Raw genomic sequence first — 24661 nt, forward strand, 5'->3', positions numbered from 1 at the left:
TATTTTACATAACACATTTAGCCTACATTCCCGAGTTAGCCTACCCAATTTAAGTCTAACTACAGTACTAAACTTCTCAGAACCCGTACATTATCATCGGTGACTTTCATATCCGAAAAATTTCGTATCTTCATAATTATCGCTATTAGTTTCTAAATGTGTTTTTATTGTAGAGGATAAAGAGAGAGAGAGAGAAAAAAAATGATGAATTTGGCAATCACTGTGCATTTGAATGTCACCGTCAAAACGTAAACAAAGCAAACCGTCCTCTATTGTGGAAAATGAACACTAAATTATTCACTTATTCGGTAATGAAATAAAGATTTTCCAGTATGGATAAAGATTTATGCTTGCACTTCTTACCTCTAGCCTCATATAATCTCGTAGGTGGCATATCGAATAAGTAAATACACATTTACATAAAAAAAAAATATCAAACACACTCAAGGACACACCTAGTAAGGAATTTGTTCTTGACAAATGTCTCATTGTTTTGATTAAAGTTTTGGCCTGGTTGAGCCTTCTCAAGTGGAATATTTTTAAAAATATATTCATTCTTCTAAGGTTAATATCAAAATCACATTTGACTTCACGTATTTACATTACTAACAACTATTTCATAAAAAACAAAGTATATTAGGGCATAATTTTTGCTGCCTTGAAGTTGTAAACAATACGTGATGCGTCCCTGGTATTGGCGGAACAAAATAATGGCGGCCGAACCACAGGAGTTTCCAGACCATAGAATGCCGGTTTTAAGAGTTTCTATATTACTATATATGGAACAAGGTAATGCATGTGACATTAGATCATGTGGTTGAAGGGAAAGTGAAAATAGATGAAATAATGATTATAATACTAATAATAATGATGATGAAAGTGTAAAAAGGTTAAATAAAGTTAGAAATAAAACTTGAATAATTGAAAATTCAAGGTTGATGCTGCTGATCAAGTGTTCAGGCTAGGAATGATGTAGTGGTAGATGATTCCCAAAGAGGTTGAAGTTGTTTGTTATGATACGTTCAGAGTTCATTTTATGAGTGAAAATTAATTTTATATAGTGACCAGAGGAAAATATAGAACATGAATTTTGTGAAGGGACCAGAGGATAATATAGCTTCAAATGTGAAAAAGAGGAGGGAGTTGGTTGGACAAGAAGCATGGTATATTGTGAAAAGGGATTACTAAAATGATACTTCACAAATTTGGGTATGTCAGGTATATCTAGATGAAGGAAAGGTTCCAGAAAGGTGGGTGTGGGGGGCTTTTGTTTAATTTGTATTGAATTAAATGAATAATGTTGTATACCTGCAACAATGTGTAAGGTAATCAGGTCAGGTAAGGGAAGGATTGAAAGGATAAAGGGCAGGTGGGATTGAGGTATTATGTACCAAGGTTGTGAGTAGCTTGAGAGTAGGGAGAAGCTGTATGTGGTATACTTGGACCTATAGAAAGTTACTGATAATGTAGAGCAATGAATTTCAAAGGTTTTGAGTTCGTGAAGTGCAACATGAATGTTGAGAGCAGATGAAACCAAAGTTTATTGGATATACATAAGTGAATCTGGGAGTGACAGGTTTTGTGCGAATATTTTATAATTTTTAATGTCCAAAGATGTATTGATTGATATTTTGTGAAGTGAGGAGAGACTAAGGAGGACAGATTTAAATGCTAAGTTATAGTGTACAGAAAGGGGCTAGGGAATAAGTGTGGAGTGACTCATAGTTGCTGATGATGGTGATACAGAAGAGATAAGGTTTACAGGCTGCAGAAGTTCAGCTTTTGATGGGAGAAAGCAGACACATGTGAGTGAAGTATTAAGGTAGTGGAAGACAGAGAAGATAGAAATTGGTTGTTGGTATGAAACATACCCCTTTAGGGGTTAGTGCTTTTAGTATACCTCATGTAGTTCATTGAAAACATTAGTAAAGTGTGCTTGCAGTATCCCCTCAGCCGTAGTTGCATCCTCATTTTAGCCTTTATCCAGTCTTGTGGGTTTAAGCCTTTGTACATCCCATTTATTTTCTTGATCTTCTTTATCTTGCTGTCCGACCATCCCAACTTTTTCCTTTCGATGTCATAAAGTGTTGAATGGTTGGGGTACATGTTGAATGGTTGCAGGTACCCCATTGCTATCATTCATATAAAGAAATGTAGACCTGGCAAAATGAAAAGGAGAAGTTGGTGGTAATAGAAGTAAGAGTGAGGTAACTCGTTTACTGAATTGGGGAAGATTCAAAAAGAAGTTGGGTGTCAAAAAAAAAAAAAATTATTTCAGGTGTCAAAAGAATTTAAGAATCTGGCTAGTTTACCGGGATGGTATATGTAGAGGGAATTTAATTACCGTATATTTCGGCGTATAAGTCGACCCTTTAGCCCATAAAAATCATGCCAAAATTAAGAGGTCGACTTATCTAACGGTAACGAAAAGTGAATCTTTTATTATTTTGGCGTATCAGTACAGGAATCCAGGCTTTACAGTTGGCTAATAACAATGACAGCCTTGTTGAGGTAACTATGTATGTAAATACCAGTATTAAAAACATTTCACACTGTAATAAGACAATAATAATATAAGAACATCCATTACCTTAAATAAAATGAAAAAAATCAAAGTAACTTGAAGAAACCCCAATCGCACAGCAAGTGTAAACATTGATTCTGGTGAATCAACTGCAGGTTCGTTTTCCCTCAAATGAGCCTGTTTATGCCATAGAAGAACCAATGGTCAAGGAATATTCCAACATAATAAAATACCGGCACGTCGTTTTAACAACCCAATCAAAACATTACCTTGAGTGGCAGTTTGTACATACATATATACGTAAGCTGCTATGCAGCGTTAGTTAGCGCTGTTTGTTTACATTACACTCGAGTAACGTATCTTCCGTTTCGTCATTTCTATCATATTTGCCGGTATTCATCTTTTATATATTACACAGATTTGTTAATATACCGAGTATATTACCTGTATTTCTTATGGTAAGTAGAGCAACATATGTGCCGTAATAATATTCAGGTTATGTTATATGATACGTTTTACCCTGCTGCTTATATTAAGCGTATGGTTGACCTCACATATGTACCGTAATAACAATTAGGTTATTTTATATGATACGTTTTAACCTGCTGCTTATTTTTGAGCGTATGGTTGGCCTCACATTTTATAGGTCGACTAATATACCCGATATTAGTTAAAATCATAAAAATCTACTCTGAATTAGGGGGTTGACTTATACGCTGAAATATACGGTATGATAAAAGGACTGAAAGCAGAACAGTTTGGGAATAGGTATGGGAATGGGTGTTAAGTATATGAGAAATAATTGTGAAAGAGACATGCGAGTAAAGTAAAGTTGTATATAACATACATGAACCTGAAGAAAGGTATTGATAAGAAAGAACTAAATGTAGAGGGTTTTGATGATTTGAGTGTGCCATTGGACATCAGTGTGATGGATGGTGTGAAAGTTGGTTTTGAAGATATACGTATGTGTATTGTCCCATTTTGTTGTTTTAGTGTATGTAGAAGGTATGAGGAGTGGTTCTAAATGAAGTGTCGAGTGTGTATTATGTGGTAATTACTGAAGTTTACTTTTGAGAGAAAGTGGTTAACCGTAAAGTGACAAGTATTAAAGTTTAAGCTCGAGAAAACAGGTTTAGAGTAAAGGAAGAGAGAAGAGAAATACGAAGTTGATAAAACAACTTTGTTGGAGGAATTCTGTCATCTGCTCACCTTCAAGAAAGCAAAAATTGTAGGTTTGCTGTGAACAAAGGAAAAAGAGAATTTGGTCAAGAGTGTAGAGGAGGATAATTAGGTGGAGTTGGTGTGTAGTTGATGGGATTTCAGATGGTTTTTATAGAAGTATTGGAACAAAGACTAACATTTGATGCGAGATAAAGGTAAGTGTGTGTGTGTGTGTATTACATGCTAAAAGCTTTTTGATATTATCTGTAGCACAAATAGTTTTGTACATGTTATTAGGTCTGACAAATGTATTTCTTTACAGCCTGGAGCAAGTGAATCGAAAGAAGTTATTCTCAGGGGAGTTGGATTTGGAAATTGGGCACGTGGCAGTTCAGGTGGTGGCTTGAAAGATCATGATGATGTCAAGCAGCAAGAAAACAGATTTAATGTTTTAGGAGACAGCATGGGTGGTACTCCCATTTCTGGAGATAGTACTCGAAGAGGAGGACCACCTATGGGGTAAATATATACTATTTTGTCATTGAGGTTTACGAAAGGTAGATTATTTTTCTAAGGTCCAGCATATCAGGTAAGTTTTTATTTTATTTTTTTATTTTTTTTTTTCGTGAAAGGGTAGAAAGCTGAAGGCTCAGATATGTTTATGCATCAGCAAATTCCATTACTCTTCTGTTTGGAATTTTGTTTTTTCCTGTTATTCATAAGTTTGGTATGTAGTGAGCATTTTATTGGTATGCCCATTACAGTGGAATTCCTGCCTAGTCTGGTTTTATCTATACCCTGTCTCCATAGTAGCCTCTCCTTTATCTTGGAATTTTACAATGGTATGACAACTGGTGGTGGTGGTTCAGCTAGCAGCACTTAGCAAGGTACAGGCTTAGAAATGCACCATTTTTTCATGCTTTCAAACAAAATTTTCAGGTAATCTAATAAAGGCATTAGCGTGTGACTATAAATATGATGGTTACTGGGACAGAAGACATGCCTGGTCAAGGCACTGATATCTGGCTGCAGTTCCTACTAGTTGCCAACCCAGTCAAAGAATTTAAATATCTTTTCATAAAAATATTCCTGTTAGATTTAAAAGTTATGTAGATAACAATTTATATGCAAAATATTTTATAATGGTGTCATAAATTAATGGACGGACATGCTCACATGAATAGCAGTAATGGTTTGGGTGGACGACAGAGTGGCTCGTGGTGTGTAATATTACGCACCATTGATTTTGGGGGAATTGGGTGGGAAAGAGGTGCCATTACTTCTATAGCCCACAAATTCACTAATGGCAACTTAAAGACTGGCTAAAATCCACTGTGTGGCTCATGGGAGATTTATTTGGGTGCTTGACTTCGAGGGAGGATGCAGTGCCCCTGTCTCACAAGATGTCTGTGTATTTGCTCATAAATATACTGAGGGGTAGCTGTTGGTTCTAGTTCTTATCTTTTATGGTGTTATGTCAGATATAAATTTAATTTTGCGAAGAAAAGTGCAAAGAAATATTTGAAAAAACATGTATAATCCAAAAAAGTTATTGCATCTTTGTTCTCAATAAATTTACCCAAATATTTTACCACAATAATGCTCAGAATTTGTTACTAATTTTATTTTGTATCTGTTAAGAAAGTGTGAGCTATGATTATAATTTTACAAAAAAATTCAATTTAAAAAATCATGCATAACTTTGTAAAATTTAAGATTGTCTTGTAAGAGCCGGTTGTGAATAGTAATTTTCAATATCATGGAAGGTAGGTAAAATATTTTACTTTTTTTTTTTCTTACACCAAGTGCAATTGCAAATCTTCCTCATACCATTGAGGTGTTTTTTTTTCCTTAAATTGGCCAGCATAAAAGTTTTGCCAGCCTTGGGTGTTGCATATTGATTGATTTATTACCCCGTCCATTAATGGTTAATATATATAACACTGAAAGTAAGAGCATCCTTTAATGTCAAGACATGTATTTCACTTTTGTCATATAATGAAATATTAATGCATATATGAAAAGTTTTCAGAAGCCCATAAATAATTGCCATGGAAAAAAAAAAAAATAAATAAATCTAAACCTGCTATTTTAACTACACCAAGTTCATGAAGCTAATTGTTAATGGAAGTATCCCAGTACAGTGGCACAGTACCTGCATTATTGTGAAGTTTTTGCTAATCCTTTTGTTTGCAGTCGCCTTGCTCCTGGTGGTGGCCCCCCACGACAAGGTGTGTTTGGAAGCAAAAGCATGCCACCCCCCTCGAATGAGAAGGAAAGTGCACTCTCGTACGTCAAGAAATTTGTTGGTAATGGTAAGTACAATAATTTTGATCAAAGTTTGAATTGGTGAAGCTGCAATGTTGAGAATATCTTGTTAATTGGTGGTTGTTGGGAATATCATGTTAATTGTTTGTACGCACCTCCAGATCGGAGCAAATCTACGAGCCGACCAGAGTCGAGAGAAAACTCTGTGCCTCGTGAAAATGAAGCCCTCAAAGGATCAGCTACTATTGATTCACAAACAGCAGAAAAGTTTTCTATTGCAATCATTGAAGAGTATGCTCATAATGTGGATGTAGATGTAAGTAAGAAATTCTGTTTTTTTTTTTTTTTTATTGAATTTTATGTTATTGGCCTGTGTGTGTAAGAGGCAGCTAGTCGGAATCTTTTCATTGTGCACATGGGAATATTTACTTGTAACATTATTTACAGGATGCAAAGTTGTGGATTAGAGAGAGGTTTTCGTCTTCGACCATCAAGTACTTTGTGCAGTATTCCTTAGAGTGGGTGCTTGACCGCGACGAGACAAAGAGAAAGAGAGTCGGACAGTTGTATCATGATCTTGTAATAGAAAATCTTCTGTCAATTGAAAATTTCCTTGAGGGGTAAGCAAGTATTTCATATTTTGTAGAGTATTGGAAAGATGATTTTTGAACATAAACTGGTTTTTCTAGATGTATCCATGTGTTCACACTTTTGTTTATTTTTTTCCAGTGTTCAAGAAACATTGTCAATGACAGAAGATTATGCCATCGACATCCCTCGTGTTTGTGACTACTTTGGAGAGATATTTGGTAAGTATGAATTGCTAGAGATTAGGATTGTGGGATATTTGTTATATTTTCACGATTACTGTAGAAGTGAATTATTTGCATTTATGAACCCATTAACCCTTTAACGCCGATTGGACGTATTAAACGTCTATATAAATTGTCTGTTGGGTGCCAATTGTACGTCGATATAAAAAAGTTTTTTAAAAATTCGCGGAAAAACAGTTATAGGCCTACTAGGCAAAAACTTTTGAATCATGCGCCTTTGGGGGATGCTGGGAGCTCACAGATCAAGGCGTTGTTTTGTTTACAATCGTTACCCAGGCCCGCAAGCGCGAGTTTCTTTCTCCTCACACTAAAAAGTATCGGCGACACATCTCGAAATTATTTAGTCACATTGACATAATTTTTGCACTATTTTATATTAGCCGTTACATGGAGTATTATATATGAAAATGTGTGCAATTTCATGTAGAATACATAAAAAAAAACTCATGGTTGTAGCTTTTATCAGTTTTGAAATATTTTCATATAAATAACGATAAGTGCCAAAATTTCAACCTTCGGTCAACTTTGACTACTGAAATGGTAGAAAAACGCAATTGTAAGCTAAAACTCTTATATTCTAGTAATATTCAATCATTTACCTTCATTTTGCAACAAATTGTAAGTCTCTAGCACAATAGTTCAATTTAAGGTGAATTTATAAAAAAAAAAAAAATTTTTCCTTACGTTGGCGCGGTAACTCTTCCGAAAAAATCATAAATTTTTTCGTCCGATTGTCGTAATGTTTGGCTAAAGTTTTATATATGGAAATGTGTGCAATTTCATGTAGAATACATCTAAAAACAGCCTATGGTTGTAGCTTTTATCAGTTTTGAAATATTTTCATATAAATAATGATAAGTGCCAAAATATCAACCTTTGGTCAACTTTGAATCTACCAAAATGGTCAAAAAACGCAATTGTAAGCTAAAACTTACATTCTAGAAATATTCAATCATTTACCTTTATTTTGCAACAAATTGGAAGTCTAGCACAATATTTTGCCGCAGGCATACAGGAGACGATTTTTAAAATACCGCTTCGGCGTTTAAGGGTTAATTGTAGATTGCTTTTATGCAAACAGTTCACCTTTTCTCCAAGGATTTGCATCTTATTGCTGTTAATTGTTATATGCTTTTGTTTCTATTCTTCTGTATCCTAATCGATTTTGCTTTATTTTATTGAGTAAAAATTGTCAGTTAGTGCCTTTACCTTTTTGACCATTCTTATTGGTATCTGTTCTTTGATCTGCTACATTTTTAGTGATTTCCACAAATTCCTTTTCAATTTGGGAATGTAAATTTCCATTGATGAATTTTAATATGCCAGCAGCTAGACTAATTTACTGAGTCACTAGGGTTTCGCTTGGCAAGACCTGTTGGGTAGGCTCTAACATTAGGAGGTCCATTTGCTAAAGGCAAATACAATTGTTTAATGATTTTGATGAAAAATAGTGTTTTGCTAACTGTAATATGTGTATCATCTTTTTGTATTATTTGAAAGCATGATTATGTTCCTTTGCATTTGGTAATGCTGGCATTCACAAAACATTCAGCTGGTAGTTGCTAAGTTAAACATTATCCACAGATAGATTTCTCATTTGAATTACGAGCTCAATTTTTTTTAAGTGCACCGTACCTATATTTTATAAACTAAATTTTATATGAAGAAAAATTTTGCAGGTAAGGTATTTTATTTACCAGTTCCAAAATGCTTTGCAACCTACACTTATGCTGCTTAAATTTAGTGTTATACTTCAATACAGTTTTGTGAAGGATTGAAATTTATTTTTACCTATGGGAGTTGTTACTGAGAATAAGAAAGGTATTAAACAAGCCAACATCTGTAACGCAACTCATAAACTTTTCAGTGGTTACTATTACCAGTGGCAAACAGCTCGGTGTAGTTTGTAGTCAGTACTCCGTGGTTTGCATGGAACAGTAGTGGAATATTAGATAAGTCATAAAGTGGTATGTCTAGTCTATAAGAGCATCACAGGTACCTTAACTACTTTGTATATGCATTTTGACAATCAGGCTAACATTCCTTTAGATTCCCTTTGTTTTTGTTGTATTTTTACTCTTCCATTTTCATGTATTTGTTATTTAGGGTAGTGTAATTATATATCATGCTACTGTATATGTACTTTTGTTGGGATGTGAGAAAAGTTCTTCAGCTACATGTCTCCCATGGATAAAGACCAGCTGTAAAGGCTTTGTGTGGATTTGTGGTTTCTCTATGAATGGGCATAGAGCCGTTTTGTTCATGGTGAATATTTTCTTAGCCTAATCTTTTCTATATACAACAATCATGCAATTTACTCACCTGTACATATTCCTCGGGCCGAGTATAATCTAGCTTAAGACTTTGAACACCACCACAACATGACTTACAAACCACAAATTCCTAGAAGAGAGGGCTTTCTTCTACAAGACCAAACGCCAGATCTGTCTCCTGTTCCACACGCTGTTTTGTTGGCATTTCCACCCCACGCTGCCATCATCATCTATGACATCACAACACAACTTAAATACATTAAGACATTTTCTAGAATCAAACTTGTTTCCCATACTTAGATCAATGCCCACATTTCACCAATACAGAGAATAAAAAGATAACACTGAGTAGTAAACTGATATATAATTACATTTGTTCCTTTCTCCCTCCCCTCTAACCTCTTCCTAACCTAATCCCCTCTGATCTCCTTTATTCTTCAACTCTTTAACTTCTACATAATTTCAAATATTTCCCCCTGAAACTTCTGCTTTAATTACCCCATCAGCTAGTTGAACTTTTCCTTTTATCCATCTGACCACCTCTATTTCCCCAGATTTGTTTCTCTTATTGCAACAATAATCTATTTTTAATTAATTAACACCAGTACTCTTTATTTTATTGGTCATTAGTGTTTTACTATCAGTATTAACCAGCACTGCCAGTTTTCCCCCTTGTCCTAGCTCTTCTCACAAATGTGTGAAATATATCCATCCTTCTATGGCTTCCCCCACACTCGGAGCTTCTGCTTTAATGGTGGACTTCGCTACTCTGCAATTTTCTGGGCTTCCACCATATGGGACTTCTCTAACCATCTGTCAAGGATATAACATAACCCAATTGAGTATGGCCATCTGCATAGTCTTCCCTATAAATCTTTTCTTATTACAACTCGCTTATTATAACTTCTCCCATTATGTTCTTAGTTTTCTCACAATTTTAATGAGGTTTTTCATATCTTGAGTAGTTTCTTTGAAAGCTTTACTTAATTCACTAACATATATGCTCAATTCAGCTGTCCTACCACTGATCTAAACTTGGTTAGCTCCTTTTTCTTAGGACACTATTACCTGTAAATATTCTACCTTCTGGTTCTCTTATAGAATTTATATACAGCCACTGATTAAGACAAAATCTATTTTCCTTACTCTCTACTATTACTCCATATTCCTTTTACTTTCTTGTTCTCCTAATTGCAATATCCCTTTAAATTTCCCAATGGTTTCCTTTAAAAATCCTTCAGTTCTTCCGTAGCAAAAATCATCTACGAGTGCACACAAAATCCATTCAGTTTACGTATTGTCTTTTCTCCAAAAGAATATATTTGGTTCTAGTCCACTTCTCTTGGCTTTAAGCTCTCCCACTACTTTCACCACCTTACGATACCATGCTATTGCTGCATGCTTGAGCCCAGAAACGGTTTTCTTCAGTTTCCATAATCTACCCCAACTATCTTCCCTAGGTGGTTTTGAATATACTTCCCATTGTTCCGTTCCGACACCGTATACTTACAGGCCCGTTTCCCTTTGTTTTCCGTGTGTGTTGGGTTTGCCCCGTGTGTGTGTTGTTTCGGAGCGGGATGGATTCTTCATCTCAATGGCGTTGCCCTGGTCCTGAGGGCAGGGCTTGTGGGGCATTTCTTTCTCCCATCAAGATAGCAACAAGTGTCGGGCTTCTACTAAGAGTAAGAAGAAGCCTAGTTCTTCTTCCAAGAAGAATTCCTTGGAGGTTCCGCGGAGTAGGAGTACTAGCCGTGGGCCTGGAGGTCCTTTGCTGTCTGTTCCTTGTCAGGATTCCCCGGTGGAGTGTCAGGAGTTTTCCCGTCCCTTCCCTCACCTAGGTGAGTCTGTTGCTGGGGCCCCGCCACTGAGGAGTTTGTCTCTTTATCTGTGCAGAATGTGCTGTTGGACGGTTATGCCTTTTTGTAGGCATGCTGGGCACATGGTGGTTTGCGGAGCGCTCCCGTCAATGGATGCTCTGGTTGCGCCGCTGTCCGCCACCAAGGATTTGCCGCCAGCTGGAGTGCTCTGTTCTTGAGTGGGGTGCTCCGCTTGGTCCTCCTGGGATCCCCTTGTGACTGTCCTTATCCTCCTCCCGCGATACCAGTCACTTCACCAGAGGTGGGGGAGCTTCCAGGTAGACGGCGTGAGCCAACAGAGTAGTTAGGGGTTTCCCCCAGTCCATGGTCGGGCACTCCCCGTAACCCGGGTAGGTTCCCCCTGTGGGAGGTGACTTTTCCGTTCTGGGGCCCCTCCTACCCCCTTACTGGGACGGAGGTTCTCGCTAGCAGAGGGAGTGCCTTGTGGTTGGGGGGGGGGGGGGGGGGGGTCTCTCAGTCTGTTCCTGTGCGGATCACCCTGGCTGCTCCACCTGCGACGGGAACCGCCACAGAAGAGGAGAGACGTCTTGTCGGAGGATAGATCGTTGTGGGACGGCTCCTTGTACGGATCATCGCATAGAAGGCGCTGTTGCTCCAAGAGGCCCTTACACACACAGATATTCATTTCCTCCCCTCCCCTCCAGTCTGGGTCGGTTCTCCTCGGCGGGTGATTCCCCCCTGCGTCCTAAAATATTCCCACATTGGATCACACTTCCCACCAGATACATTAAGCGTTGTGGTTAGTGACACCTCTGAACCTGTCAAGCAAGCCCAATAAAGCACAAACATGTAACCAAGTGAAAGATGATGCTTCATGCTGTGAAAACCCCAAAATGTGTTTTAAACTGATTTATAAAATATATATAGTTTTCCAGTAATTGTTGTGCTGACTAATACAAAAAAAATAATTTGGAAAAAAATTTTTTTCTCTGGTAAAGAAAATCACTAGCTCTGGTGTCCAGTTCTGCTGTTGAATGTACCGAGAGAGATACCTCCCTGGCTTGTTCTATTCTTTGTCAATCTCGTGGATATGTATCATCAGTCGATAGGGTCCTTCTCTTTAGGGTCCTTCTCTTTTCTGGAGGTTATCAAGTATCAAGTGTCTCCGGCTAGCTAGAGGCTTTTCTCGAAGAACCGTGTCTAAAATGGCAGGTTATCTCGGTAAGTCCTCCACGTCTCTGTACCAGGAAAAGTGGTCCGCCTATTGTGATTTGTGTTTTAGACAGTGTACCTCACCTCTCAGAACCTCTATTCAACAGATAGCTTATTTCCTGGTTTTTCTCAGAACAGAAGAACTTTGTTTCAGCCATAAAGGGCTACAGGGCTGCTTTAGCTTTTGTTTTACGAATGGGGGATGTGGATATAACTATGTCTTAGGAGATAACTATGCTGATGAATGCTTGAGCAGTCCCGGTCCCCAAGAGTGTTAGTCTCCCGGTTGGGATTTGACTCTCATACTTAAATAGCCTTATTGAACCAGAGTTAGGTATTGTAACTGCAAATTACCTTCAGTCTTTGTGTTCAAAGTAGTCTTCCTAAGCTCCAACCTCACCAGCATTGTACCACCTCTCAGTAAAAGTCACTAGGTAGAAGTTGCCAAAGGAAATTAATTCTGCTCTCTAGTGTTCTTTCTCCATGTTGGGCTTGCTTGTAAATGCACAGAGGGCTTGGCAGGCAATGCTGAACTTTCTCATAGAGGTTCTGAACTATGACAGTTGTATTTGTTCCTTAACACAAAAGTATAACAGTTCTAGAATCTTCTCTCTAATCCAGAGAAGGTTCATGTCCTTCAAAGTAGCATTGCGAAGTTAATTCTAGTGATGCTTTGGTTGTACAAATGGCTCTTGCTCTGAGGTCTTGGGGTATTTGTGAAATTAGATCTTGGCCAGCTCAATAGTCTCTCCCTTTTAAGAAAAAAAAAAGGGAGCCTTTTGTATAATCAAAGCCTCACTGGACTCTGCTCCTTGATGGATCCTAGCAGCAACGTGGATGTTTACCTTTGTAAGGCAGGGTATTGTGTTCCAGGTATGGGCCCTTTGCTTAGGCCCTCACTAGAACATAACTCCAGTGGCCTCCTGAGCAGATCATCTTGGTCTTTGCTATCACTGCAAGGGTTATCGATCCCTCCAAGTGGACTTCAAGCAAGTGTGCTTGGAAGGTATGGTTGACACTATGCTCGATCTATTTGTCACATTGTTATACATTTTTCTGGATACATCATTGTAATACATTTTTTAAAGATGGCTTACCGACTCACTTTGGCCCTAGAAAGAATGCTTCCCAAACAATTGGATATCTTCATGGATATTCTTAGAGCTCTTCCCATATATGGGATCCCTGAAGCAGCTCCACTGCCACCCTTTTAACCATCCACTTAGAGAACACAGCTTCATACTTTCAGACAGGTTATTTAGCCTTGTCTCTGTATTTTCTCATGAGCAGGTATCACACCCACCTTCAACCACTTCTTTAACAAGGACAGGAGGAACTGTTAATTGAAAGTGGTATTGTCAAGTGTTGTTTGAATTCTGAAGCTATTGAAGGTTACATTTGCCAGCATGGCATGGGTTTAATGCATGATAAGAGCATATAACCTTTTATGTTATTTTATCCAGTAAATTCCTTTGTTTCAAGTAGTGATTTGGCTGGTTACTGTATAGACTCGCCATATCCAATCATGAGCCCTTGGCAGGTGCACCATCTGTGGATGTAATCGTCCATAACAATTTCAGCTATCCTTTGCAGTCTTTTAAGCTTGTTTGTGAAGTTCGTGCCCTGCTGGGCCAAATTTTCCTGTATATAGCTATTGGCCTTTTGTTGGCCTTGGTTCTCTCCAAGAGTTCTTGGCTAAGTTATTTTTAGATTTGGTCTCATTTGCATTCTTGCCTTGACATGGTTTACTTGTTCAATGAAGATAGTCTGGCTACACAGTAAGGGCTATCAGGATTTATCTCCACCTTTGTTACTGTTTCACATACCACTGGTTGCAGGACTTTCGGTTTAATATGTTTTTTTTATTTTTTTATTTCATATGAGCCTAGACACTATTCTAAAGGCATATATGGATATTGTATGAGAACCTCTTGCACTTAGAAGCTAGGCATGTAAGGCTTGAACCTTAGTGTGGTCTTACTTTTATTGTGAGAACACCTTTCCAAGGTTTTGTTTATTTTGGTGTCATCACCCCTACTCATGTGTCCCAGTGCCTGGTCTTTGGCCTAAAACCTGGACTCCATCCATTATCATAACTTGGTTCCCTTGAAGTTGGTTTTATAAAGTACCTGCCTCTTGTGTTACATGTGTTTGGTGAGTGCACTATCTGTATTTATACTCATTACTAATCAGTTGCTTTTCAGAAGCTCCCCTTTTTGTGGATGATCCAATTGTTGCAGAGGAATGAGATTGTGGAGCAAGGTCTTGGCATGATTATTGGGGCTCTATCTTTTAAGAACTATTGTGGTGTTTAAGTGGGCGCTGGTAGCATTGCAGAAAAATCTAATTTTTGTTATTGAATTGGAAGAAAACTTTTTTTTTCATTTAAAAATTTTTAATTTTTCCAGCTCCCTGCCTCAATGACAATGCAGTTTCCCTCCAGCGATTATTAGAGATGTCGAAATATGCTAATAGTGAGAGTGCTACAGTCTTTGCGTGTATTATAGCAAAAGCAGCAACATTAATGGTAAGAACTTATCAGTTTTATAATTTTTTTTTTTCTTGGTTCAGTCTGTTTTTTCATAGCAATCTGAATTACTTTCCGTAACAGACTCATGTCAGATGAGTATTTTTTTTTTCAAATTTTTATAATTTAATTTAATTTTTTTTTTCAGAGCCCTAACAAGGTTGCAGATTTGTGGAATGGCTCTGGCTTGAGTTGGTCAGATATTGTTCCTGAAAATACGAATGTAGATGACTTCTTAGCAAAACAGGTATGTTTTAGGCTGTTGATGAAGTACACTGATTAGTGGTTGTTCTTTTCATAATTGTATTATTGTAGATCTTTATTTATGATTTTTTAAAATTGAATTTTAATCTCTCTCTTGTCATATCAGCATGTGGAATTCACAGTGGATCGGAGCAAATCTGCTTCAAGCTCTGTGAGTAGTAACAGTAGTGGGTGGGACCCTCAGAAGGTGGAGGCAGAGTTCCTTAAGCTGTTTAAAAGGGCATCAAATGCAGAGATATTTGACTGGATTGAAGTAAGTACAGTAGTGTCGCCTTGGTATCCACATGTTAAGTCAGTGATGTGTGTGTGAAGCTGTAGCTGTAATGTTAATGTAAACGTGTGGTAACCAAAGATATTATGAATTAAGTTGTGTAGTGAACTGTGTGGTAAAATATATTAGGTAGTGTCATGGTATATTGTCAATAAAAGCGTTTATTATGCAGCATAAAGGTGAAACAGGTCTTGGTTTGAAGCCTGTTAAATTTCAAGAATATAAAATTAGTAGATTATCTTTTGCATGCCACACAAAAATAAATCTATTACATATCTGTATAGACAAGGAAAAACCCAGCATATTGACATAAAAGTTTGAAATTATCTGTTAGTGAAGAAATCAGGGTGTTTCTTGCTATGTCGAAACTACTCATAATTGACATTTAACGTATATTTCAGGCAAATATTGGTAATGATGCCAAAACCAGCAAATTCATACGTGCCTTGGTGACTGCCTTAGTAGAAAGTCAAGCCATGAGTAAGTATTAAAATTTATTTTATATATATATATATATATATAATATTATATTATATTATATGTATATATTATATATTGTAGTGTGTTGTATTATATATATATATATATATATATATATATATATATATATATATATATATATATATATATATATATATTATGTATATATTATATATAATATATATATATATATATAGATATATATATTATATTTTATATTATATATATATATTTTTATATCATATATTATATTATATATATATATGTGTGTGTGTGTGTGTGTGTATTTATTATTAATATTATTATTCAGGAGATGAAACCTATTCATCTGGAACAAGCCCACTGGGGCCATTGACTTGAAATATAAGCTTCTAAAAAATATGGTGTTCATTAAAAAGAAATAAGTGGAAGTAAAGTGAAATGCAGAAAGAAGAGATTCCACTTATCAGAAAAAAAGGGTGAGTAGATGAATTATTAAAATGCAAGAAGAATTGTGATAGGCTGTTCCACAGTCCGTAGGTGTCAGGAATAAATACCTAAGGACAGCGAGGCAGAGGCACACTTACTGCATATTGGTGCTGCTGTTCAGTGAATCTGGTTGCTTTGGGCAAGTAAATGGATTAGGGATCATTTGGAATGTGTGTCCCAATAGTTGGCACAATCTTGGATGATATCCCCTTTATCTTTGTAAATTAGGACTAGCAGGCTGTTTCTCCAGGTGTCAGGTTTCTTCTGCTGGTAGATTTTATTGAACAAGTCCCACAAAATGTTAATTCCTTCCTCTCCCAAGCCCTTCATACCTCAACTGGTATTCCATCTGGTCCCACTGCTTTACCCATCTTCATTTTACTTAGTGCCTGCCTCACTTCTCTCCAACTAATTCTGGGAACTTCTTACATTTGCTATTCCCTCCTAAATGATACTCCTGGGATTTTCTTCATTTAGGAGATTTTCAAAATATTCTCTCCATCTACTTTTAATTACCCCTTCTTTAGTTAGAACATTACCATTTCTATCTTTAATTTGCTTAATATGTGGGAGATCTTTTGCTGCTTCGTCTCTAACTGGAGTGAAAGATCATTTGCCTTGGAGTGTACTCTTTGCGGATGACAGTGTGTTAGTAACCACGAGTAAGGAAGAAGCAGACAGGAAATTGGAGTTGTGGTGGAGTGCATTGGAGAACAGAGGCCTAAAGATAAGCAGAGCAAAAACTGAATATATGTGGATGAATGGAGGAGACCAAGGGGGAAGCATCAACTTAGAGCTGGGAGAAGTAAAGAGAGCTATATCCTTCAAGTGTCTTGGGTCATTTGTCTGTGGAAGGATGGAGGAGGAAGTGAACCACAAAACGCAATCAGCTTGGTGCAATTGGAGGAAAACATCTGGTCTGCTCTGTGACAAAAGATTTAATGTAAAGCTAAAGGGGAAAATTTACAAGAGCCTTGTCAGACCTTAGTTGATGTATAGTTGTGAAACATGGGCCATGAAGAAAGCATGAGAGAGAAGGATGGAAATGGCAAAAATGAAAATGTTACATTGTATGTACGGAGTGACCAGAAGAGAGAGGATAAGGAATGACTTCATAAGAGGGACGACGAAAGTTAACAGAAGTAACGAAGAAGCTGCAACAGAGATGATTGCTATGGTTTGGGCGTGGTGAGGAGGATTCTGTATGTAAAAAAAACCATGAACGTGGAAGTACACAGAACAAAGAGGAGAGGTAGACCAAAAATGAGATGGACACACACAGTGAACAGGGACTTGTGGGAGAGGAACGTGATTGAGGTTATGGTGCATGATCGCAGAAGTTAGAGAATATTAATAAACGGCCACCCCATATAAAGATTATCCCATTTCTAGATGTCTTAATTATCAGAAATAATACTAAGTTATCAGAAGTAATAATTTTTTTTAAGTATACAGGAAACCAGCAAATAATTGTTATATTTTCATATTCAAACCATGTTATTCAAATTAAGATATCATCACTTACTAATATATATCTTAGAGGACTTTCAATTTGTAGCCTTGAATTCTTGGACGATGGGTTTAAGATATTGACAAAATAGGAGATTCATGATGTTATTCGTATTTTTTTGGAATTGTGTAAAAATAAGGCAAAGATGATATATTACAATCCAACCAGAGTTAATACAGAACTTAAGAATATTCTGTCTACATTACTTATTTCAAAGAAATATGTTAAGAAACAGTGGGTGCTAAAAACTTTTATGGTCATGCATAATCACCATCAGGTCTTGGAAGCACCTCAGCGGCATGGTTGGTATGGTAGTAGCGTTCCACCTCGGTGGTCGTGGGTTCGATTCTCGGTCATTCCATTGAGTGAGAGATGTGTATTTCTGGTGATAGAAGTTCACTTTGACGTGGTTCAGAAGTCACGTAAAGCCGTTGGTTCCGTTGCTGAATAACCACTGGTTCCATGCAATGTAAAAGCACCATACAAACAAACCATCAGGTGATGATTACAGCTTTGGTGAGAATTCATATTTCTCCCAAAATTAATCTGATTATAATTCAGAATATGAAAGTTATGTAGTAGCTTTAGGGTATTTTGCCACAAAATGGCTAGTATAACAGAAATCCAACAACAGTCATCTGAATGGAATGGAAGTATACAGTAAAGCAAGATGCTGTAGTTCTCCCTTAGAAACTTTACATGTACAAAATGTTTTCAAGTGGTACAAGACAGGGGCTTTTGAACTTCTGGGAAAAGCAGTAGTCAATCTCTGTGCTATTCAACAAATTTTGCACAAATAAACCAATTTCAATTTAAAAACTTGGTGAATCTGTAGTGCTCTCACTTTTGACGGGTAAAGCAACTGAAGATATAAAGATTGGAAAGGAGTTTTCATCCATTTAGGGGAATATGCCAGTTCAAGTTTTGTTTTAGTAGGAAGAAAAAGATGCAGATGATTTTATGATTTACTTAGTAGTTTCCAACCCCTCTCCCAGCCAGGGAAACTCTCCATACTCCATTCACCTTCCAAAACAACCCTTTCTCAGAATCTGTAAACAGTGTTATGGCTGCTCTTCTCCCATGAAAAAAAAAAAAAAAAATCCTAGGAAACTTTTCAGACCACCTACACTCCCAGCCTTTTCAGTCTGTTTGAGAGTAACAGTATTTGCAATATTTCCTTAGACTGCAGCATTATCAAGCATCGGGGAGCTGCTTAAAATTTAAAAATGCACATTATATGATGTATGTATGTATCTTTGGTTCCTGAGGTCCGTTTCTATCTGGATAATGTAATGTGTTACCTTACTCATTTATAGGAATTATTTGCATTTTTTCTTAATTTTCAGCTTCCAGTGATGGTTCCTCAATCCGTGCAACAGAGGAGTTTGAAACAAAGATGAAAAATAGACTTACTGTTGTTCGAAGATATGTTGACAGCAGTGATAAGCTGGAATTGCAGTGCATATATGCTCTGCAGGCTCTTAGTGTAAAACATCAACACCCTCCAGGTAAGCCAGAATTAATTTTGAACATTAAGAAAAGAAGATACATTTTTGCCTGGGGAGATTAGTTCTTGAAAATATGAAACCTAGAACTTACTTGTTGCTTTCTTCTGACAATAACAAAATTATGCAGTTATAATGGTGTAAAAATGGCACTACACCAAATTTCTGATGCACTTGCAGGTAGAGTGCCTCTAATAACACTTATCTTTTGTTTCTGCGAAATGTAGGCCATGCATGCCGCTAGGCTGTAAAGTTCATCCACTTTATGCTACAGAAATATCAAGCATCTTGTGATGTCTTGCTTAGATTTCTTTTTGGTGACCTAGATTGTGATTTTGACATTTATTTTAAGAAAAAGTTTAGATGCTACATGAAGTCTCGAGTTCTCTTGAGAGCTTGCTTGTCATTACTTGGTATTCTTACTATTGCCCATGTTTGTGTATGGGAAAAATTTGTCTCAGGGTTTCAGAGAATTTTACCTGTCACTTCTTTTGTTCTTATTATTGACCTTATAGTCCCACTGTATAGCATGGTTGGCTGATAGGGTCACCATTCTTGCATCCTCTAACCCAAGTCCCACCTCACCACATCCATCCAACTGATCTGCTGATGCCCCACATTTCTCTTCCCCATCACTTGCATGTTCTTGATTGGTTCCACCTCCTCTCTCCTTATTATATGGCCATAGTGTCTCAGATGAGCTTACCTAGCCTTCTCCTTTACATTACTTAAACCGAACATTCTTATGTCTTGACTCTCCTTCCTTTCCAGTAGTAATATTCCAGCCATCCATCTTGCCATCCTCATCTTGGTGCTCTCCAACAGTCCTTCCTTTTTCTTCTTGAGTGCCCAAGTTTCTGCACCATATAAGTATAGGCCTACTACCTTGTCTTATACATCTTCATTTTGAGCCTAAATGGCATTTTCTTGTGTAAAACAAATACAGTTACTTCACTTCATTTTTGCCATGCTTCTTTCACATTTGTCTTATTGATTTCTTAGTAGCTCCCTCTGTTGTTCTGGATTCCAAGTAGGTTATTCATTGTTCTGTTTTAGCTCTGTACCATCTTCCACTTGAATGTTTACTTCATATCCTTCTCGACTACTAATCATTAGTCGTCTTTCCGGTGTTTACTTTCACTCGTTTCTGGGGCTCCCAAGGATAACTGCTCAGCCAACACCACTATCTGACTTTGATCCATCCGTATATATTTTTGTCACATTAGTATGGACAGTTTCGTGCTCCAAAAATTTTCCCCTATTATCTTCCTCAGGACGGTCTTTTTTGTTATGCTTTTTTACACAGATGCTTCTGGAATAAGCCATGGAGGATACACAGGATGTTTTACTTCCATGACTTTCTGGGATTTAAGATGATTACCCGTAACTTGAAATGGTCTGGAGGCTCTTATACCAGAAAAGACAAGAGAGTCTGCTTCCCTCAGCACCTGGAAGGATGGATTTTTGGGAGCACTTTTAATTCTAGCCATGTACCTTAATCCTAGTTCTTGTCTTCACAGATCAAGAGGAAATTGGTTCGTATCAACATGTATGCTTTCAACAGGCGAAGTTCTAAAAGCCCGAGCATATTCTCAGCCCCATATTGTGTACGTCCAGTTCCTTCAGCCTGGTTTTACAAGCTGAGGAATAAATCTGACAGCCATAATCTAGCTTGGATCTACACGAGTCATATAGTCTCAGCAGGGATTTTTTATCAGCTCCCCAACTAAATCCAGAAACAACTTTAAAATATTCAGAGATTGTTTAACCTTAATCTTTAAGGCATTTATGTGGCTGGCCCATGTCAATTTCTGGTCAATGGTCATTCCCAAAAATTTCACTTCATTTTCATAATGAATGATAGATCTTTTAAACTAAGTGTGAGAACATCTACCACACGCTGCCACCTAGTAAATCTTACAGAAACTCTTTTAGAGGAGGAGAATTTAAAACCATTCTCATCACCCCACTTTGTAATAGCATTTTTAAAACCATTCTCATCACCCCACTTTGTAATAGCATTAACAGACCCTTGCAGATGTTAACATACTGATGAGGCATCATATCCTGTGCATTATATTGCAAGGTCATCAACAAAAAGCGAGCATTTAACAGGTGATATTTGTTGGACTATACTGTTTATTGCCACTGAAAAAAGTGTTAAACTTAAAACGCTTCCTTGTGGAACACCACCCTCCTGCACAAAAGGTTGGGAGTGTGTGTTGCCCACTCTTAAGGTAACCTTAAAAAATCTGTAAAAAAGGAACATACAAATTTAATCATTCTTCCACATATGCCCATCTTGTGCAATTGTTTTATGATGCCAATTCTCAAGTCCAGGATTATAAGGAGAGTTACCTAACATAGTCTCCTGCAGGCAGACAAACCCTGGATTAAATTCATGCATTATGACTTTTAAAGTCTTCTGTTCGGGCTCTGAGACCCTTACAGTTCCACTGAAGGACATCGAACTTGAATGTTATTGTGGTAAAATATACTACTTCCCACTCTTTGGAGGGGAAGTACTGATCCTAGGGTGGAGAGGAAAATTCTCCTTAATAAGAGATTGTTTTCTTGATCCCTTTTCATCTTTATCAGACATCAGGGTTCTTGGCTGACAAACAGATTTCTGAGTTCGAGGCTGATGCTCAGGATTTTTACTGTGATTCTATGCATCACTACTGCTATTAGTCTTGGTGCGGCAAGACTGATGAGAACTTGCATTTCTTTGAACTGGATCTGCTTTGGGAACTATCTTCCTTGGCGGAGAGATCTCTTCCAGAACACTGTACCCATTTGAAGTGTTTATGTTAAAACTTTCATTATTCGGGGACGCGTTTCTTATATGCTTCCTGGTGGATGCAGCTGTGGTTTTATAAGGTTTCTTAGTGACTGTGATAATTGATGGATCTGAGCTAGATCTCTCTAGTTTGGACCACTCCTTTGGTTGCTTCTTGGTGAAATTATTATTTGTGGCCATTTCCAAACTTTGCTTAGGGGCTGAATTTGCAACCGTTAATTTGTATCAGCTTGAGAGGATAAATTGTCCATGCTTTTGGAAAAACAATTTTTAATATTGGGCTTCAAAACACGTGCTGACTCTAGTTTCTGATTATTATTTCCATTGCAAGGAGAAACAGGTTTCCAATTCTTACTGTTAGTTGCATATTTCTCAATGTTGTCAGGGGATACTGCTGGATGTCTCTTAACTGGGTATGACCTATCCCTATTGCATTCCATTATTGACTCAAGATTCATTAATTAGTTTTTGCCACCGTTTTCATACTCGTTTGGCTAGACCAGGCAGCAACTCCCCCCAGTTATTGGGCTAGAGATCAGCAGCAAGTTGGATCGGCTTGTCCCCCTCACAGGCAGGGTTAATTTTACCAGTCACAGATGCTCAGATATTGCTTTTCATCCACACACTATAAATGTATTGATCTGACAAGAATGAATTCTTGATGGGTCAATGATCTGCTTTTTAAACATAACTGATGCTTAGGGTAGGATTCTAGCCCCAGGGGCTTTGCTCTGAATGAAGAAAAGTTTCAGTTTGGAAGTAACACTGCTGTAGGGATTGGCAATAGGGGGTTAAAGGATGAGAAGAGCTGGATTTGACACCTCCCCAGTTTCTTCACATTTGAAAGAGGGGAATTACATCCATGGAGTAGGTCATGTGGGGTGTGGTATTTATATATAAACTTATTAGTTATAATATACATTACCTTCTTCCTTCCTCTTGCTCTTTGTGACTGAGGTTGTCATAGAAGAGTTCAACCCTGGGTTATTAGTGTAATTCTTGGTATTTGCACTAGGGTCTTGGCCTTTAAGGATTCAACAAGTTGGATTGGTTGGATATGTCTTTTACAAATTGAGACTATTCATGATTAATGGGTTTTGTATGAAAAGCTTGTTTAATTATAGATAAAAAAAAATTTCATTTTACATGTTTGTCTTCAACCCATACAGTTCCAGGTTTGGGGTAGAAGGTATGGAAGCTCTGTGTGTGTTGTGTGTGTGTATTTTTTCCCAACTTCATCATTGTATAAACTACCCTCTTGAGTTGAGAATTTTTTTATTGATTTTTTTTTTTTTTTTTTACTATAAAACTTATTTCCATTTCCTGAACGTTTGAATTTGGACTATTATGACTGTAACAGCACTTCAATTTTTTTATTTTCTTTGGCTAATGTGAAACATAATATACCAGTAATAACAATCTTTTCTGTATTCGTCATGCTGCAAGATTTTACTGAAGGTCCTTTGGCTCCAAGCTACATGGCTTTCTACCTGTATTCTCAAAATCTTAGGGTCTTTTCTAACATGGAAGATCAATTAATTCATTCCAGTTTTTATTTCTAAATTAAGAATAGATCCTTCGAGGTAAGATCTTTAGATACCTGGTTGTTAGGCCAATAGTTGACACAGTTAAATTTTGGGGCTGTGAGAGGGTTGACAATGTAATTGATTAATTAACTTTCTCTCTCTCTCTGAGACTTGGCAGTTGCCAAAATTTGTAGATTGTTAGTAAACCTTCAATTTATTTACAGGTCTGCTTGAAAAGTGCTTCAATGCCTTTTATGATTCTGAAGTAGTGTCAGAGGAAGCATTTGATGAATGGCTGAAGTCAAATGATCCAGAAGAGCAAGAAGGTAAAGGAGTATGTGTAGCATCAGTCAAAAGTTTTATGAGATGGTTAAAGGAAGCAGAGACTGAAGAATCTGAAAATCAAGCTTAGAAAGTAAACTGCTATTCTAGCTGACTTTTTTCCCCCCTCTTTATGAGAGCTGCTTATTTGACCGACAGTTTCTTATTGATGAACTTGTTAGTGGTGTGTATATACAATATATACAGTATGCATGATATATATATTATATATATATATAATATATATATATATAATATATATCTATATATATATATATATATATAAATATATATATATTATATATATATATATATATAAACATCATATTTAATTTTATATCATAAATACATACATACAGAGAAGAGCTAAATAAAAATGAAAATGATGCTTGAGCTGCAGTGAAAGTGTCTTGAGCCTGGCACGATGGGCAGATGCTGCTAGTTTTAATTTGTGTGTGGGGGGGTCTTCACAGTCTTCTTGATGTCTTTCTCTTGTAGCTAAAGAGTCACACTTCATTAAGACAGTGTTGAACATCCCAAAGATGGCTAGTAAATTCATTCATGCCCCACTGGGTTTTTTTTTATTATTATTATTTTTGATACTTATACACAACATGGATAGTGTATACATGAATTAACACATTTTTATATATACATATACATTATGTATATATTAAAATGTGTGTACATTATATACACATTGAGAAATACGATAGCAACATAACTCACACTTTCATACACTACAAGAACATTACAGAGTGCATATGTGAATGGACATTATTTAGTGTGATGTGAAGTGCAAAATGTGAAGCCGAAGAATGTTTATAATACTAGAGAGATGTTGAATATTGTTATTGTGTTAACTATGATGAAAATGTCAGAAAAATGGACAATTGCA

At 36.9% G+C, this 24661-nt stretch overlaps 1 protein-coding gene across 4 annotated transcripts in view; it reads left to right on the top strand.

The window, feature by feature from the left end:
• The window catches only part of LOC135222060 (eukaryotic translation initiation factor 4 gamma 3-like), a 198015-nt gene extending 174033 nt beyond the window's left edge, over positions 1-23982 (top strand). For all 4 annotated transcript variants that reach the window (XM_064260204.1, XM_064260207.1, XM_064260206.1 and 1 more), the window contains 11 exons: positions 4011-4207; positions 5885-6003; positions 6118-6272; positions 6404-6576; positions 6686-6765; positions 14500-14618; positions 14767-14865; positions 14989-15135; positions 15555-15633; positions 18958-19119; positions 23667-23982. In XM_064260204.1, the coding sequence (XP_064116274.1) occupies positions 4011-4207; positions 5885-6003; positions 6118-6272; positions 6404-6576; positions 6686-6765; positions 14500-14618; positions 14767-14865; positions 14989-15135; positions 15555-15633; positions 18958-19119; positions 23667-23854 (1518 nt within the window). In that variant the 3' untranslated portion in view covers positions 23855-23982. The remainder of the gene's footprint in view (positions 1-4010; positions 4208-5884; positions 6004-6117; positions 6273-6403; positions 6577-6685; positions 6766-14499; positions 14619-14766; positions 14866-14988; positions 15136-15554; positions 15634-18957; positions 19120-23666) is intronic.
• Positions 23983-24661: the final 679 nt, after the last annotated feature.

Source organism: Macrobrachium nipponense, chromosome 3 (genome assembly GCF_015104395.2).
Source record: "Macrobrachium nipponense isolate FS-2020 chromosome 3, ASM1510439v2, whole genome shotgun sequence".
Taxonomy (NCBI): domain Eukaryota; kingdom Metazoa; phylum Arthropoda; class Malacostraca; order Decapoda; family Palaemonidae; genus Macrobrachium; species Macrobrachium nipponense.